The following is a 15,740-nucleotide window of genomic DNA, read 5'->3' as shown; positions in this document are numbered from 1 at the left end:
AGAAAGCCCTCGCACAGAAACGAAGACCCAACACAGCCATAAATAAATAAATAAATAAATAAATAAATAAATAAATAAATAAAATAAAATAAATAAAGGGCAAAGGAAATTTGTTTGAACTCCAAGTAGTAAAGGGTTACTTTCTCGGGTCTTTGTGGTTTCTAAAAGTTTTCTTTCTTGTTGTTTTACAGCTGGAGGAAATCTTTAGGAAAGGTGGTGTTTTATTGGCTCAAAAGAGAGTCAGGCAGAAAGTCTCCTAAGTAACGATTTTTATATTTTTTGGAAGTCTGATGAAAAATAAGACTCCTTGTAAAAAAAAAAAAAAAAAACAGAAAACATGTATCCAAACAATTTTCATTTGATTTTAGGAGATTAGTGGGCTTCTTTCGATCCAACAGGCTTCCCCAGGGATCCATGGAATCCCATGTGAAAAAACTCTGCTTGTGGGAATTTCTATTAATTATTCTCTATCACTCTAGCTCTGGCTCTTGTGTAACTGCTATACGCAGAAAGGATGGAAGAAGATAAACCTAAAAGAACAGCTGAGCCACACTGAAACCTTTGGTTGCTGCATGATACCACATACAAGGAAGGGCTTTGGCATCCAGTCTCTAGTTGACAGAACACAAGCGCTGAGAACACTGTGACAAGATAGAAAATCCTCTGTGTAATGCAATGACAATAAACTTTTAAAACAATTAAGAAAGATAAATGTATATATCTCAGGATTTTTTTTGGTTTTGCTTTTTAATAACGTTCTAAATTTATTTTATTTTACATCTTTTATTATGTTTAAGAAGACAAGTATTTTTTATTACAAAGTTGGAACATTTATTTTTGTAAGCCTGTGTGAGATGAGTCTATAGCAGAGACTGGCCACTTTGTAGCACAAGAAAAACAGACACTGCCCTGGCAACTTGCATGGGCTTGTGATCACTGCCTCCTCCTGGCAGCACACTTAAATTGCAGGGTCGGTTATGAGAAATTCCTTGGGGGTTGAAACTGGAGGGAATAAACCCAGAAGTTGAAGTTGTGTGATAGGCATCCTTAGTTATAGAGAGAGGGGAGAAAACCTCAAATAACTGTCTGAAAATACAGTAATATTTTCAATTTTCTTTGCCCACAATGAATCCAGATACTTGTTGATATTTAAAGGGACTCATTCCACCACCAAAACATAAATACTTCAGTGGCCTATATACCTTTGGTCCTGGTGGTCCTGGCCTTGTACCTTCTGAATAACCTGGCTCTCCCTTATCTCCTTGGAGACCATGAGTACCTGGGAGGCCTGGTCTTCCAGCTAGACCTGGGAATCCCATAGTTCCCTTCATTCCTTTAGTACCTGAAATTAGGAAAGAAATCAGGTAAATCGGTAAAGGCAGAGATCTTGAAGGGTTCTACTTCTCACCTTTGCACAAACCACCTTTCTCCCAAGAAGTTGGTTTTTCAGAAGCACTAAAGTGTCAGGTGGTCTTCTTTTGTTTTTTTCAATTTTCTTTAAATTGGAGTAGAGTTGCTTTACAATGTTGTGTCAGTTTCTGTTGTACAACGAAGTGAATCAGCTATATGTATACATATATCCCCTCCCTCTTGGACCTCCCTCCCACCCCCCCATCCCACTTATTAGAGAAATGCAGATCAAAACTACAATGAGGTATGACCTCACACCGGTCAGAATGGCCATCATCAAAAAAATCTACAAACAACAAATGCTGGAGAGGATGTGGAGAAAAGGGAACCCTCTTGCACTGTTGGTGGGAATGTAAATGGATACATCCCACTATGGAGAACAGTATGGAGGTTCCTTAAAAAACTAAAAACAGGTAGTCTTAATGGGTGATTTTTACACAATGTAAATATTTATTTTGTTCTCACTCATGTTCTGGTTGCATACAGTACATTTGTCTAGAAGCAAATCTAGTTGTTTTACACCAACTTTCTACCAAGTGGAAAACCAAAATGACAATACAGAAAATCTAGAATTAGGACCTGTCTTGAGGTTGTAGGCTCGTAACAGGACATTATGCATTACCTGGCACACCCATGTTTCCCATGCTTCCTGGCACACCACGTGGTCCTGGCTCACCAGGATTCCCAATGCTGCCTGGATCTCCTCTGGGGTCTTGAGAACAAATAAATAGTCATACGCTCTGTGTAGTTCCTGGACATAGTAGATGCTCAATAAACACTTGTTGCTTGCACAAATGAATGAATCCAGCGCAGCCAGACCATCTGGTTTAGGTACTTGTTTAGCTGCATTTATGCCTTCAAATAAGGAAGGGACTGGTGACTCAGAAAATGTAAAATTAGAGAAAGTTAGATTTTTGTCAGCAGGCCTGGATTTCAAACATCAGAATCATCCTAGGACCAAAGCCAGCAGGAAAGAGGGGGCTCCTGTGACAATATAGTAACAGATTTTCAAATGCAATATGGAACTTTTATTACAATGCAATAAATTTCATCACAGATGTGGTCACGGGGAATAGGGGGCTACTTTATTTGTTTAAAAAATTACTTTGCAAACTCAATAACTTGTTTAAAATAGAAAGAGGCAAATTTGAAAACCTCTAAAGCATTATCTTACTTTCTTCTGGGATATATGAGGTTGTAATAAATTATAGTTTAGAATACATATCAGCTATTTCAAAATAAAATTTTGAGTGCAAAATTTTAGTGACATTTTTTAGTTAATACAGGCTGACTACAATTTGGTTAAATTATAAGAAATATAATTTGGTTAAATTATAAGAAGCAAATTTCTGTTGGAACACTGTTGGGGCAGAATTCATATTCTAGAAACACATTTTTGTTACATTTAGATCTAGGAAAACTTAACACCTGATATTTCTATTAGAGAATCAGCTATACCTGGTGATCCTGGTGGTCCAGGTGGCCCTTGGAGTCCTTTGAAACCTGGTAACCCTGGAATGCCTCTGTTTCCTTTCTCACCAGGCTTCCCTGCAAGTCCTAAAGTTAAAAACTATGTATTAAAAATACAGGTTAGAATTTTATCAGACTTATCCACATCCTGATTAAAATTTTTGAGCTATTATTGAAATACAACATAGCATATTTGTTAAGAGTATGGGCAGATTTGGGCTTGTATTTTATTTAAAAAGAAGATTAAAAGAGGTAATACATGAAAAGCATTAGCACAGTGCCTGGCATGAGTTAGTTCTCAAAGAACTCTAGCAATTTTCATAACATTTACACTTTGAATCAACATTTTAAGAATTAGTGGCCTAAATACAGCTTCTTTTTGTTTTTAATTAATGACAGAGGATTATCTACTACTATTCTTGTCTGGACTATTTCATTCGTAATCCATTTATTACAACTATCATTTATTAAGTAGCTGGTTTATGGAAGACATTATTTTCTTTTATTTATCTTATTTAATCTTCAGGCAATCTCAGTGTATTCTTGAGCCTTTCCAGATAGGGTGCAGAGATGAGAAAATTGAGACTCTTTAAGAAGTCAGTGAAATAATATAGAGTCACACCATCAGTTAGTGGTAATGCTGGGATTTGAATCCAGTTCTGCAGGCTAGAAGTCTCATACGTTTCCCACCACACCATCCTACCTTCCCTAAAACATGGCTTTGATCACATTCTCCTGCTCAAAAATATTCATTGAATCTCTTTTGCCTACAGAGTAAATGACAGACTCCTTTCACTGGCACTTGAAACATTCAACAGTCTATCCATGGCTGCAGCTTGTGCCTTTTCTCAAGCAGATTCACTTCCCTTGGCTGTTTCCCTGCTTACATATTCATTCATTCACATACGTGTTGAGTACCTAATTAATAGACAGGTCTTGTTCTAAGTGCTGGAGACATAGAAAAATCAAGTTCTCTCTTCCCAAGTTTTTAGTGTTTAACTGGGGAGACAGCTAAGTAAAAAATTACCACCCAGTGTGATAGTTTCTGTAACAGAGTTGGGCACAATAGGCTACAGGGAAGAATTTTGAGAAGAGGGGATTTTTTTTTTAATTGTAGTGTGATTGCTTTGCAATATTGTGTTAGTTTCTGCGGTACAGTGAAGTGAATCAGCTATACGTATACATATATCCCCTCCCACCTGGACCTCGCCCCCCATCCCACCCATCTAGGTCATCACAGAGCACTGAGCTGAGCTCCCTGTGCTATTCAGCAGGTTCCTACTAGCTATCTGTTTTACACATGGTAGTGTATTTATGTCAAACCTAATCTCCCAATTCATCCCACCCTCCCCTTCCCCGACTGCGTCCACACGTCCGTTCTCTACCTCTCCGTTTCTATTCCTACATCACTAATTATTAGAGAAATGCAAATCAAAACTGCAATGGGGTATCACCTCACACCGGTCAGAATGGCCATCATCAAAAAATCTACAAACAGTAAATGCTGGAGAGGGTGTGGAGAAAAGGGAACCCTCCTGCACTGTTGCTGGGAATGGAAATTGATACAGCCACTGCGGAGAACAGTATGGAGGTTCCTTAAAAAGAGGGGATATTTTTAAGCTCAGTCTTGAAGAGCAAGTGGGAGCTAGCTGGATGGAGAAAGCATGGAATGGGACAGAATTCCTAGGCAAGAAAATAACATGTGCAAAGGAGTGGTGAGTAGCAGGGAGTCAGAATATTTTCTTTTGTAACTTTCGTTTTTTTTTCCATTTATATCCTTTATCATAACCTAAAAATATAAATCACTTAGTTTATTCATTTGCTTTGGTTTTTAAGGGGTGGCAAACAACTGCCCGTGGGCCAAATTTGGCTGGATGTTGAACTTGATGTTGAACTTGATGTTGAATGGCTGGAGAGCTAAGGATGCTTTTCATATTTTTGATGGGTTGTAAACAAACAGATAAACACACACAAAAGAAGAATATGCAACAGGTGTCATATGTGGTCCACAAAGCCTAAGATATTTACTACCTGGCCCTGGATATAAATTGTTTACAGAGACATTATTGTTTCTTTCCCTTACTAAGCTGTAAGTTTCCTCATGACCAGAATACTACCTCTGCTTTGTTCACCTCTGTGTCTTCAGGACATAGTAAAAATGTCTAGTCAGTAGGTACTAAAAAGTAATTGCTAAGTAAGTAAATGTCATGTGGCTGGAGAAGTAGGCAAAGGGCAAGTGATAAAGGAACCTGGATGCCAGTCAAAGAAATTTGAATTCTTAAAGCAAGGGGAGACTTGGAAAGATTTTAAGCCAAGAGTATTCCTTGCTCATTTGAAACCTACTCACAATTTAAATCCTTCTTTATGGAGGCTTCTTTTTTTTTGAAATTTATTTTATTGAAGTATAGTTGACTTACAATGTTGTGTTATTTCTGCTGTACAGCAAAGTGATTCAGTTATACATGTATAAGTTCTTTTTCATATTATTTTCCATTATCGTTTATTACAGGATACTGAATATAGTTCCCTGTGCTCATGGAGGCTTCTTTGACTACCCTGGTTGAGGTGTTTTCTGCTTTGCTCATCTCCCACAAGGCTCACTGCCAGTGGTACCCAGCTGGCAGCACAGTGAGGAGGCTGAGTAAGGACTTTGGAACCAACAACATCAGTGTGAGGTCCATCTCTGCACTTCCTATCAGAGTGACACTGAGTAATTTGACCTTTCCATTTCCCATTTATAAAATGGGATGACAGCAATAACCTACTCCTAGGGTTGTTGTGAGAATTAAATGAGTCAATATTGGTAAAGCTTGGAACAGTACCTGCATGTGGGAAGGGCTTCACAGGTCTTTGCTAAAATAGCATAACAGTTCTTTTGTATTATTCATTACCTTTTTGTACATATGCCTAAATCTTCCATGCAGACTCCCTGAGGAGAGGACGACTGTGCTTTTCATACCTTCAATAGCTCTTCCACATTTGCAGTGGATGTCTTTAAGTCAGAAACTCAGACGAAAAATGAATCACATAGAAATTAGCGAGGCCTAGATAGTATGATCTTTTGCTGTTGTTGGGGTTCAATCTCTGCTTCTTGGTTGTGGGTTTGAAAAGCCAAAAGGAAACATGTAGGACAGCTTCCATGCATATTGTACTTTGCTAGAAGCATAAAAGTAGCATGTGTCCCTATATGTTTTACAGAAACAATTCTTTAATTGTAAATTAGTACCCATTGTGCATTCATGATGTTAGAGCCAAATTTTAGTTTATGGAGGCACAGATATGCTATTCATATTTTTTTTCAAAATGTTTGCAACACTACCTAAATCATCTAGAATAATCCAGTGAAGTGGTGTCTGACAGTTTATGAAGACTGGACACTTGTGCCAGTATTTTTTTTTTTTTACATCTTGGCTTAGACCAGTTCTAGAAGAATTTTATAAAATTCATACTACTTTCTATTCTATTGCTAAAAATGTAATGCAGTCTTCTGTTTGCACCCAGAACTAAACCATCCCTTTGACAGCAGATTAAAGGGGGACTACCCAAAAGGCCTTTACTTGCTAATTTTCCTTTATAGAAAAAAATCTGATTCTTTTCCCAATGATTATCCTTTTACTTATTTATTTTTAAAGCTTGGCCCATTTGAGGAATAGCAAAAGGCCAGAATGGCTATTTTATTTTTATTTATTTTTAAAAAAATATTTACTTATTTATTTATTTGGCTGTATTGGGTTTTAGCTGTGGCACGTGGGATCTTTGTTGCGGCTCGTGGGCTTCTCTCTAGTTGTGGTGCGCGGGCTTAGTTGCCACTCGGCATGTGGGATCTTAGTTCCCCGACCAGGGATCAAACCTGCATCCCCTGCCTTGGAAGGCAGATTGGATTCTTAACCACTGGACCACCAGGGAAGTTCCTGATTATCCATTTTTTAAGTTAGCAAATTAGTTGGATTCAATCACTCTCCAGAACCCTGGTCCAATGTCACTTCTGTGAAGTCCTTCCTAATTCTGGGAGAGACAGCTATTCAGTCTTGCCAGCCTGGTCTACAGAACTCTATCCAGAATTTTTAAAGCAAATCTTCTTCCAATCTAACTTCTCAAAGTTGATTACAAATTATTCAAAACTTGATATGGTTTTGCAACTACAAACACATTTTTCTTTTATTCTTCCCTGCTTATATAAGTTTGATCTGCAAACATTTAATTTTATCCAGAAATCCTTTGTTTTATTAAAGTTACTTGGGGTTAAATTGGATCAGGAAGACCGCAAGGCAAACCTTCTTAAATTTTGATTTGATATTGGCTGTATTGATCATATAACAAAACCTGTCATCCAAAGGCTTAACTAACTTGAAATAATTTGAATGGGTTTGAATTTGAGCTTAACAGCTATAGCTAACAATTAACAGCATTTTTAAGGCATTGATTTGTAATCAAAACATATTTTCTCTTTAGTAATTATTCCCCAAAGGATGCTGAGTATAAGAAGCAGTTTTTAGATGCAATCAGAAAAATTCACCCTGGCAGCTGATAGAATAGAGTAGAATTTGGGGTGCAGTTTCTATTCCAGCCAGGGAAGTTTTTTATGTGGAATTTTCTAAAGGTTTAATTTTCACCATACTTGGCAAAAGGGGGCTTTGAGGCTTAGAATTTAAAGACTGGCTAGTGAAAATTTAAAGACAGCAGACCAAACTGCAGAATTAACTTAGAAATAAAAAGTTACGATTTAAGGAGGCAACATATTACTGTTCAGGGCACACAAAACCCAGTTGCAGCCCAGATCAGTCACCAACTGGCTTTGTGAGCTTGGGCGGGAAATTAAATCCTGGTCCTCAATGTCCTCATATGTCAACTAAAGGGATCTTCCTGGATAATTTCTTAGTCCCAGAATCAGCTCTGATGTTCTGATTCTAAACGTAAGGACATTTGTACCTTTGAGTCCTGGTTCCCCTTTGTCCCCGACTAAGCGGAATATTCCAGGAGGCCCTGGAGTTCCTTTATCTCCTTGTTCCCCTTTGGCACCTGGGGATCCTCTCTCGCCTTTTACTCCTGGAATTCCAAAGCTTCCTAAGAGACAGGCGTAACAACATCAGTTCCTTAATTCTTTAAAAGTTCATGAGGATTCAAAAGTTAACAGTGCTTACCATAAAACAAAACAAGACAAATAAACCAGAAAAGGTTAACGAGGTTGAGAACTTGATAAACAGTTGCCCCCAAACAGGCAGCCACATGAGGGTAGTGGTCTAAGCCTGTAGGGAGAAAATATGACTATTCAAAAGGGACAAAGGAATACAGAAAACTGCAAAATCAAATATAAGGTTTTCTCAGAACTACTTTCTCCTCAAAGAATAAAATATAATTTATTTTTCTGCTATTAAATGAACATTGTTTATGCCTCCTGATAGCTGGAAAGATATTCTATCACTTACCCCTCTGTCCCAGGGTGCCTGGGTTCCCAGGAGGCCCTGGAGGGCCAACGTTTCCGGGAAACCCCATCATCCCAATCATTCCTTTTTCACCTATGGAAACAAATTAACACAAGGCAGCACATGTTGTGAAGAATGAGAAAAGCGAAATACTCCATAAAATAAAATGAATTATACTTAGAAAGAGAGAAAGAGTGTTGAAAAAATGATTTCTGTAAACAGGAAAATTATTGCACTTGTCTAGGAGATGGGTCAGTAAATGGTCTTTTTTTACATCATGGATGTGGAAGTTGGTAGCAAATCACACTTGTGGATGAGAAGAAAATATGCTGAAGTTTTGGAGCATTCCCACCTCCCAACCCTTGATCAATAACTTTGTTATATTCCCTTATTTTACTTTCTTCATAGCATTTGTCTCTAGATGAACTTAGTTCTTAAATGTGTTTGTTACTGTGTTCCCCATTGTTCGAGGTGGAGTCTTATCCACCAATGTGTCTCTAGGGCCTGGAACAGTGATGGCATACGATAGTAGCTCAATAATATAAATGAAAGGTTAATTAGCAGATTAAGTTCTTATTCTGGACTCTTCTCTGAAGGAGAGATCAGTGAGGTCCTTATGCCATGAGAAGACTATTGAAATATTCTCCCCCAAACATATAAACCATAAAAAGTGATGAAATAAAAAGAATTATAAGGGAATACTATGAACAATGACAGGCCAGAAAATCAAATTCTTAGAAGAGGCACAGATTACCAAAATTGACTCAAGAAGAAATACAAATTCTGAATAGATCTATAAGAAGCGAAGAGATTGAATTAGTAATTTTAAAACTTCTCTCAAAGAAAAGCCCAGCCCCAGGTGACTTCACTGATGAACTCTATCAAATATTTAAAGAATATCAATTCTTCACAAACTCTTCTAGAAAATACAGGAGGAGGAAACACTTCCCATCTTGTTCAATAAGATAGCATTACCCTGATACCAAAACCAGACAAAGACATCACAAGAAAACAGACCAGTAAGTATCCCTTATAAATATGGATGCAAAAAATTTCAACAAAATACTAGCAAATATATTTCACTAGTAATATATTAACAAGATTACACAGCGAAAATAGTCATATTGTGGGTAATTGTGAAATTTGACCATCCCACTACCACCAGTTCCCAGCCCTCTGGCTCCTTGCAAATAATTCAGAAGAAAAACTTATACTAAATGAAAGAGAAGCTTAGAGTCAAAAGCCTATGCCTGTCTCTAGTTTACACAGCTACCTTAAAAGGAAAGTGTGGAAGAACAGAGAAGAAGAAAAACAAAAGCACATAAAGGGTACCTGGTGGCCCTAAAAATCCTGGATTTCCTGGATATCCTTTCGTACCAGGTGGTCCCATCTCCCCTCGATGACCCGGCATTCCTGGTGGTCCAGGTTCTCCAGGAAATCCTGACCTATCCAAGCCTGGGATACCTGGGTCTCCCTTTGGCCCCGTTTCGCCTCTTCTGCCTGTATATGAATGAATGAATGAATGAATGAATGCACAATTGCTTTCCACACCAACTCCAGACATATTTTATGGCTGTAAATATTTAGCTCTGTGATTGTGGGCAAGCCACACACTTTTCTAATTGATAGATTTAGGTCCCCTTTTGTAAAATTCTAAGATCCCTTCTGGATTTAACATTCTGTGTTTCAACGATTCATGAAGTAATGATAGTGTAGAATTTAGATTTATTTTCTAGTCCTGCAGGCACATCTTGGGAATGCACTTTCTGACTGTGGCACAGTCTTTAACCGGCAGAATTCATACAGAGCCACTCACGTGGCGGCAAGCCACCAGATGCTTCTAGAAACAATAACAGCACCACTACAACAATTAACATCTTGGCCAAAATTTTGTTTGTGAACATATAAGTATAATAGGCAAGTTCTAAAGGATTTTTTCCCCAGAAACAGTTCACAGATCTGGTTGAGAGGAGCCAAAAAGATAGTAAATTTCCCATGACTGCCTAGCCTTCATAATTTAGATTTACTTTCATACCCTTTATGTTGCTTGTAAAGCAACCAACTATGTACTTTAGTTTGTAACTTGTAAACATATACCTTTGCATACATTCACTTTGTTTCAATAATAAGGATACATTTACCACTTTAATATACCTATGAAAGTATTAAAGATAAAACTTATTTGAGAGTTTATATGTATATATATGTAAATATACATCTGTATATATCTTCATTTTTCATATCTTCTTGCGTACAAGACACAAACCAATTTTACTGTAGTAACTTCAGGTCTCTTACTCTATAGTTGGTATTCACTGCAACAAATTCATGACAACAGGTTTTTGTTTCTGAAATCACTTTTCCCATTGAACAGTGGTCAGGACTTGTTACCGGATAGTTCTCATGTTAAGCAGCAAAACTCAGAGCAGGAGTCCCATGTCATCTGCCCGCCTGGTGACTGGTTTCAAGGGCCTCCCCCTACCTGGTTGCCCTTTCAATCCATTTAAGCCTGGAAGTCCTTGAGCTCCACTGAGACTTTCTTTGCACCTTCCTGGGGGGCCTCTTTCTCCCGGTGGTCCAGGCTGCCCTGGATCCCCTGCAAAATAGAGTCCAAGAATACAATCGGGTGCCAAAACCCAAGGTCCTAGTATTGCTATCCCAGTCATTCTCTTATAACTTTCCCCCCTGAATCGAACTTATATTTAACACCATTGATATGTCTTATATAGAGGACACTCATTAAAAAGGAAAGAAGGAAGAAAGAAGGAACAAAGGTAGGGCAGCAATGGAATGGAAATTTGAATGGAAAGTTAAGCCTCGCACGTTCAATTTATTGAGCTAGATGTTTGAGAAGAGTTCTTCACCCCTAGAGCACCTACACATTGAATTTGCAGCATTTTAGCTGAGTTCACAGTGGAGAAAAGTAATCACACTTGCTATTTTACCTCGTGGTCCATCAAACCCTCCAGTTCCTGGAATTCCAGGGAGACCTGGAAGTCCAGGGAGTCCGATTTCTCCATTTTCCCCAGAGTTGCCTCTTTCTCCTGGCAAACCTGGTGCTCCTGGTTCTCCAGGCATGGCTAGTCCTGGTTCTCCCTATAGCACAGAAATTACGTTAGTTTTACTGTATCATGCTTTCAAATCCTTATTGACTATTGACCGCTCTTTAGGGCTATTTACTTGAAAATAACGTCTCCGTGATGGAGGTTCTATGTCCCTTTTGCACAGTCACCACCATTTCATCCACTTTCCTTTTTCAATTGTAGTTGCTGACTTTTTAAATAAAACTGTGCTTAGTAATTCTTCATAGCCTCCACTTTTTAAGAAGACTGTGGAATTTTCTGTAAACTGTCTAGATGTCTCTCCTTTCGATAGCTTTTCTCATAGATATCCACATCTGTTTCTAGAGTTTTCCCATTTTAAGTACTCTGAATGTTTCTGAAGATTAAGGAAGAAATAGAGAGGCAAACTGGTCTTCTTACACCTTCTACTCTCCTTTCTAAAGGGGAGTGATGGTTCAGAGAAACTTTTTAAAAAGTCGGCATCTTCATCATCTACAAATATATTGACAATTTCTACACACAAAGCATCCTGACAGGTAGGAGAATCCTAACTGGCTGACTTAATCGCCCCTCCCCTCCCCTCCCCAATATCAGTCTGAATTTTAATTCTCAAAGACCTTGACTCCTGGGAGGCCTGGCTTTCCAGGTAACCCTGGCTTTCCCATTTCTCCAGGACAGCCTGGTGATCCTTTTGTGCCTGGAAAACCTTGGTCTCCTACAGAGAAAAAATAACAAAGGTTGTAAGACAGGTCTTAAAAGATTCTGAACAGTAGCTCTTAGGTATTTTTATGAAAGTTTAAATGATGAGAATGCCGACCGCTCAATTAGCACTTTAAAAAAGTCAATTCCAAATCAGATTACATTGGTTCCCAGTTTAAAAAATTACCTTCTCCATTCTTGTTGTTTAGCACCACTAAAGTTTGACTGAGCAATTCTTTAAACCACTGATACCAATTGACCATTTGGGTGCCTTTTTTAAAAAGTATATTTTGCATACTGTGTACAGCCAAATGAATTTTTAAATGTGTCTATATATTTATGCAAGCATGACCCAGATCAAGATACAAAGCATTTCCAGCATCCAGGTAGCCTTTCTTAACATGGGTTGCTCAAGAGAATTACTTCCTAAAGCTCTATAACAGCCACTGAACATCAACTTCTCCTTTATGCATTTATAATAGGAGAGTTGAGAAAGGAGTTAACACACATCTTTTTCTCTGGTCTGTGGTTCAACAGAGGAAAGCCTGGTAGATCAAGGCTGCGTTCAGAGAGTTCCTTTGTGCCCCTAATTTGACCAATTTCATTTATTTATTTATTTTAGCTGTGTCGGGTCTTAGTTGCGGCACGTGGGATCTTCGTTGTGGCATGTGGGCTCATAGTTGTGGCATGTTGGCTTCTTAGTTGCGGCATGCATGTGGGATCTAGTTCCCCGACAAGGGATAGACCCCGGGCTCCCTGCATTGTAAGCACAGAGTCTTACCCACTGGACGACCAGGGAAGTCCCTGGTTTGACCAATTTGACCAATTTTAAATTCACAGTTATTTCATGGGATTCATTAGGTTCAACTGGGAAATTCTGAATCTCCACTTTCAAGAAGCCCTTATGCTAGTTCTGTTTCCCATAGTTTACAGTCTCCTTCCAGAAGGCAAATCCACAGGGTTACAAGCTAGGATGCAATTTCTCAAGGCAGGGTCCACGAAGCACTTGGCTAAAACATGGGCCAGGTTGCATTACTTCAAGATCACTGGGAAGAAATCTAAGAAACCGGAGTCAAAGCCATTCTTGGGACCATGTGAGATCATGTGGGACCATGTGATTATGTTTTCTATTTCAAATACTCATCAATTGAGATCAATATTCCTATATTTGGGCAGAACTGATGTGTGATAAACATTGCTGACATATTAATGTAAGAGATGAAGCACCAAAAAATGGATTATATTTGGATAAGCACTTTAAACAACATTGAAACAAACATGAAATTATCATAAAATCTGAAGTTCTATGGGACATCCCAGGGACTGAGATTACTCATATGTCATCCTGGAAGGACTTTGATGTATTTGTCAGCAGGGAACCTTAGGTTACTGTTTGAGTTCTTAGCATCTGGATTTCTTTGGAGTGTTTTCCCGCTTTGATGAGAAACAGCATTTTTCCCTAAAGGAAAATAACTTCCGTAATTTATTTGGAAGTATATAGGGAGATCAGCTATCGGTGATTTAACAGTTCTTTTTTTTTTTGTTATAAAAGAAATGTATAAGGTGAAGAAATGTGTAAATGTACAAAGTACAGGCATTTATTAAGAAGAATAAATTCCTCATAATCCCACAATCAAGAAGAATCACTATTACCATTTTAGTGAATTTCCTTATGGTTTTTTCTATGTACTTTAAAAAATATGACTGCAAAAAAAAAAAAATTAAAAAAAATATGACTGCGATGAGATTGCATAAATCAATGTGAATTCTCCCTCTTTTGCTAAAATTATTGTAAGGTTTTTTTCCCATTTAAGACTGGTGGAAAACATCATTTTAAAGGATTTAATGGATATTTCCTATAGTATTCATTATACGTATTTATATTTTATAAATATCCACAATGAACCTTATGTTTAAAAATTTTTTTTAAATTTACCCTTAGGTCCAGGAGGCCCAGGGAATCCGATTCCTGGAATTCCTGGTTCACCATCAGGCCCAGGAAGACCCAGATCACATTTTCCTGTGGATCCAGGGATACCTTAAAAACATGCATACATTTACATCAGCACCTTCCCTTTATCTTGCCTTAAAACAAAATGTTTGTTTCTGGGTCATCCCAGATCTTTTTGGAAATTAAGAAATAATAACCCCACCTTCCTCCCCATTTCTATGCAATGAGCTAATCATTAGGAGGTGCAAATAATTTTGAAAATATAATTTAACTCCTAAAAAGAAATATTCTCGATATCTTGAACTATATGTCTCCCTCCATCAATGCAAAGTTAAGTTTTAGATGATGTTGGCAAAGACGTTAAGTTTTCAAACGAAGAAGCTGTGGGAACTGTCCTGATTAAACACCAGCCCACATTCCTTGCTCCTCCACCAAAAATCCACGAAGATTGTTCTGCATTCCAATTCCTCTTAAGTAATTGTATAGATTCTGTTTTGGAATCAGAAGTACTAAAGGAGTAATCTGGATAACCTCAAAGGACAACAGCAAGTCTCCTGTCTGTTGGCTTGTCCCTTCTGGCCTGCACTCTTTTTTGGAGCCAGTGACTATATGCTTTCCTTATAATGGGAGAGTTATAACTAGGAGAGTCAGGGTGCCCTCTGATGCCATGTACCAGATGTGGCAAAGGGATACTCACCAGGTGGACCTTGGGGGCCAGCACGGCCTGGGGGCCCAGGAGGTCCTGGGGGTCCTGGAACTGGTGTCAAAACACCGATTTCTCCCTTAGGACCTTAAGAAAATATGCATCATAAGGTTGGCGTGCATATTGAAGCTTTTCTTTCTTCAGAAGGGAAAAACACAATTATAAGGGGTTCATAAACATACCCTAAGGAATATAAAAAATAATCTGCTTCCATAGGCTTCCAAACTGGCTTAAAGATGACCAGCTCATAGAAATTCCACTGACAAATATATGTAAGCATCTACTATTGTCTAAGCCTTGTTTTAATTAAGAGCCCAACATGCTGGTCTATTAAAAGAGAGCCTGTTTTTAAAAATATTGATAATATGGAATTCAGCCTAACTGCTAGTGAATACTAGTAGGATATTTATTTATTGGGTGACTAGTTTTCACAGGAAGGCAGTATGGTTTATTGAACAAAACATGAAGTGAGGCCTGACAAGCTGATCTGGGCTAGAATCTTGGCCCTGCTCTTTGTAAGGTCTGTGAGCTTGGGCATGTTTTTTAACCTAAGTTCCTCATGTGTCGAGAAAATAATGCCCGCCTCACTGGTAAAGATTTGAGATAACATTCTGACCACAGTGGCCAATATTAGAAACATGTTAGTGATCAGTATTGCCCATATATTCATATATTTATAGAAAGAATAAGTTTACAGTAATGTGATGGGGAAAATTTGGTAATAATATATTTTATGACAGTGGAGTCCTTCACTAAAAATTCACATTTAGAAAGAACAGAAGAAAATTTGAAGATGGATTAGAAGAGGGTTGAGTAAACTTTTTTAGTAAAGGACCAGATAGTAAATAATTTAGACTTTATGGCCCAGGTGGTTCTCTGCTGCAATCACTCAACTCTGTTATCCTAGTGTGAGAGTAGCCAGGAACAATCTGTAAATAAATGAGCATAGCTGTGTGCCAATACAACTATACAGACACTGAAACTTGAATTTTATATAATTTTTACCTGTCACAAAATATTAT

The 15,740-nt window shown here is 38.1% G+C and overlaps 1 protein-coding gene across 2 annotated transcripts in view; it reads right to left on the bottom strand.

Annotated features, from left to right (window-relative positions):
- The window catches only part of COL4A3 (collagen type IV alpha 3 chain), a 130,663-nt gene that overhangs the window by 18,848 nt on the left and 96,075 nt on the right, over nucleotides 1-15,740 (bottom strand). For both annotated transcript variants that reach the window (XM_036857745.1, XM_036857744.1), the window contains 11 exons: nucleotides 14,713-14,805; nucleotides 14,001-14,102; nucleotides 11,983-12,080; nucleotides 11,249-11,399; nucleotides 10,786-10,899; nucleotides 9,636-9,803; nucleotides 8,307-8,396; nucleotides 7,810-7,944; nucleotides 2,869-2,967; nucleotides 2,033-2,122; nucleotides 1,203-1,342 (listed from right to left, as the gene is read on the bottom strand). In XM_036857745.1, the coding sequence (XP_036713640.1) occupies nucleotides 1,203-1,342; nucleotides 2,033-2,122; nucleotides 2,869-2,967; nucleotides 7,810-7,944; nucleotides 8,307-8,396; nucleotides 9,636-9,803; nucleotides 10,786-10,899; nucleotides 11,249-11,399; nucleotides 11,983-12,080; nucleotides 14,001-14,102; nucleotides 14,713-14,805 (1,280 nt within the window). The remainder of the gene's footprint in view (nucleotides 1-1,202; nucleotides 1,343-2,032; nucleotides 2,123-2,868; nucleotides 2,968-7,809; nucleotides 7,945-8,306; nucleotides 8,397-9,635; nucleotides 9,804-10,785; nucleotides 10,900-11,248; nucleotides 11,400-11,982; nucleotides 12,081-14,000; nucleotides 14,103-14,712; nucleotides 14,806-15,740) is intronic.

This window comes from Balaenoptera musculus, chromosome 7 (assembly GCF_009873245.2).
Source record: "Balaenoptera musculus isolate JJ_BM4_2016_0621 chromosome 7, mBalMus1.pri.v3, whole genome shotgun sequence".
Taxonomy (NCBI): Eukaryota; Metazoa; Chordata; class Mammalia; order Artiodactyla; family Balaenopteridae; genus Balaenoptera; species Balaenoptera musculus.
The sequence above is the reverse complement of the archived record's forward strand: the minus strand, read 5'-3'. Positions and strand labels throughout refer to the sequence as shown.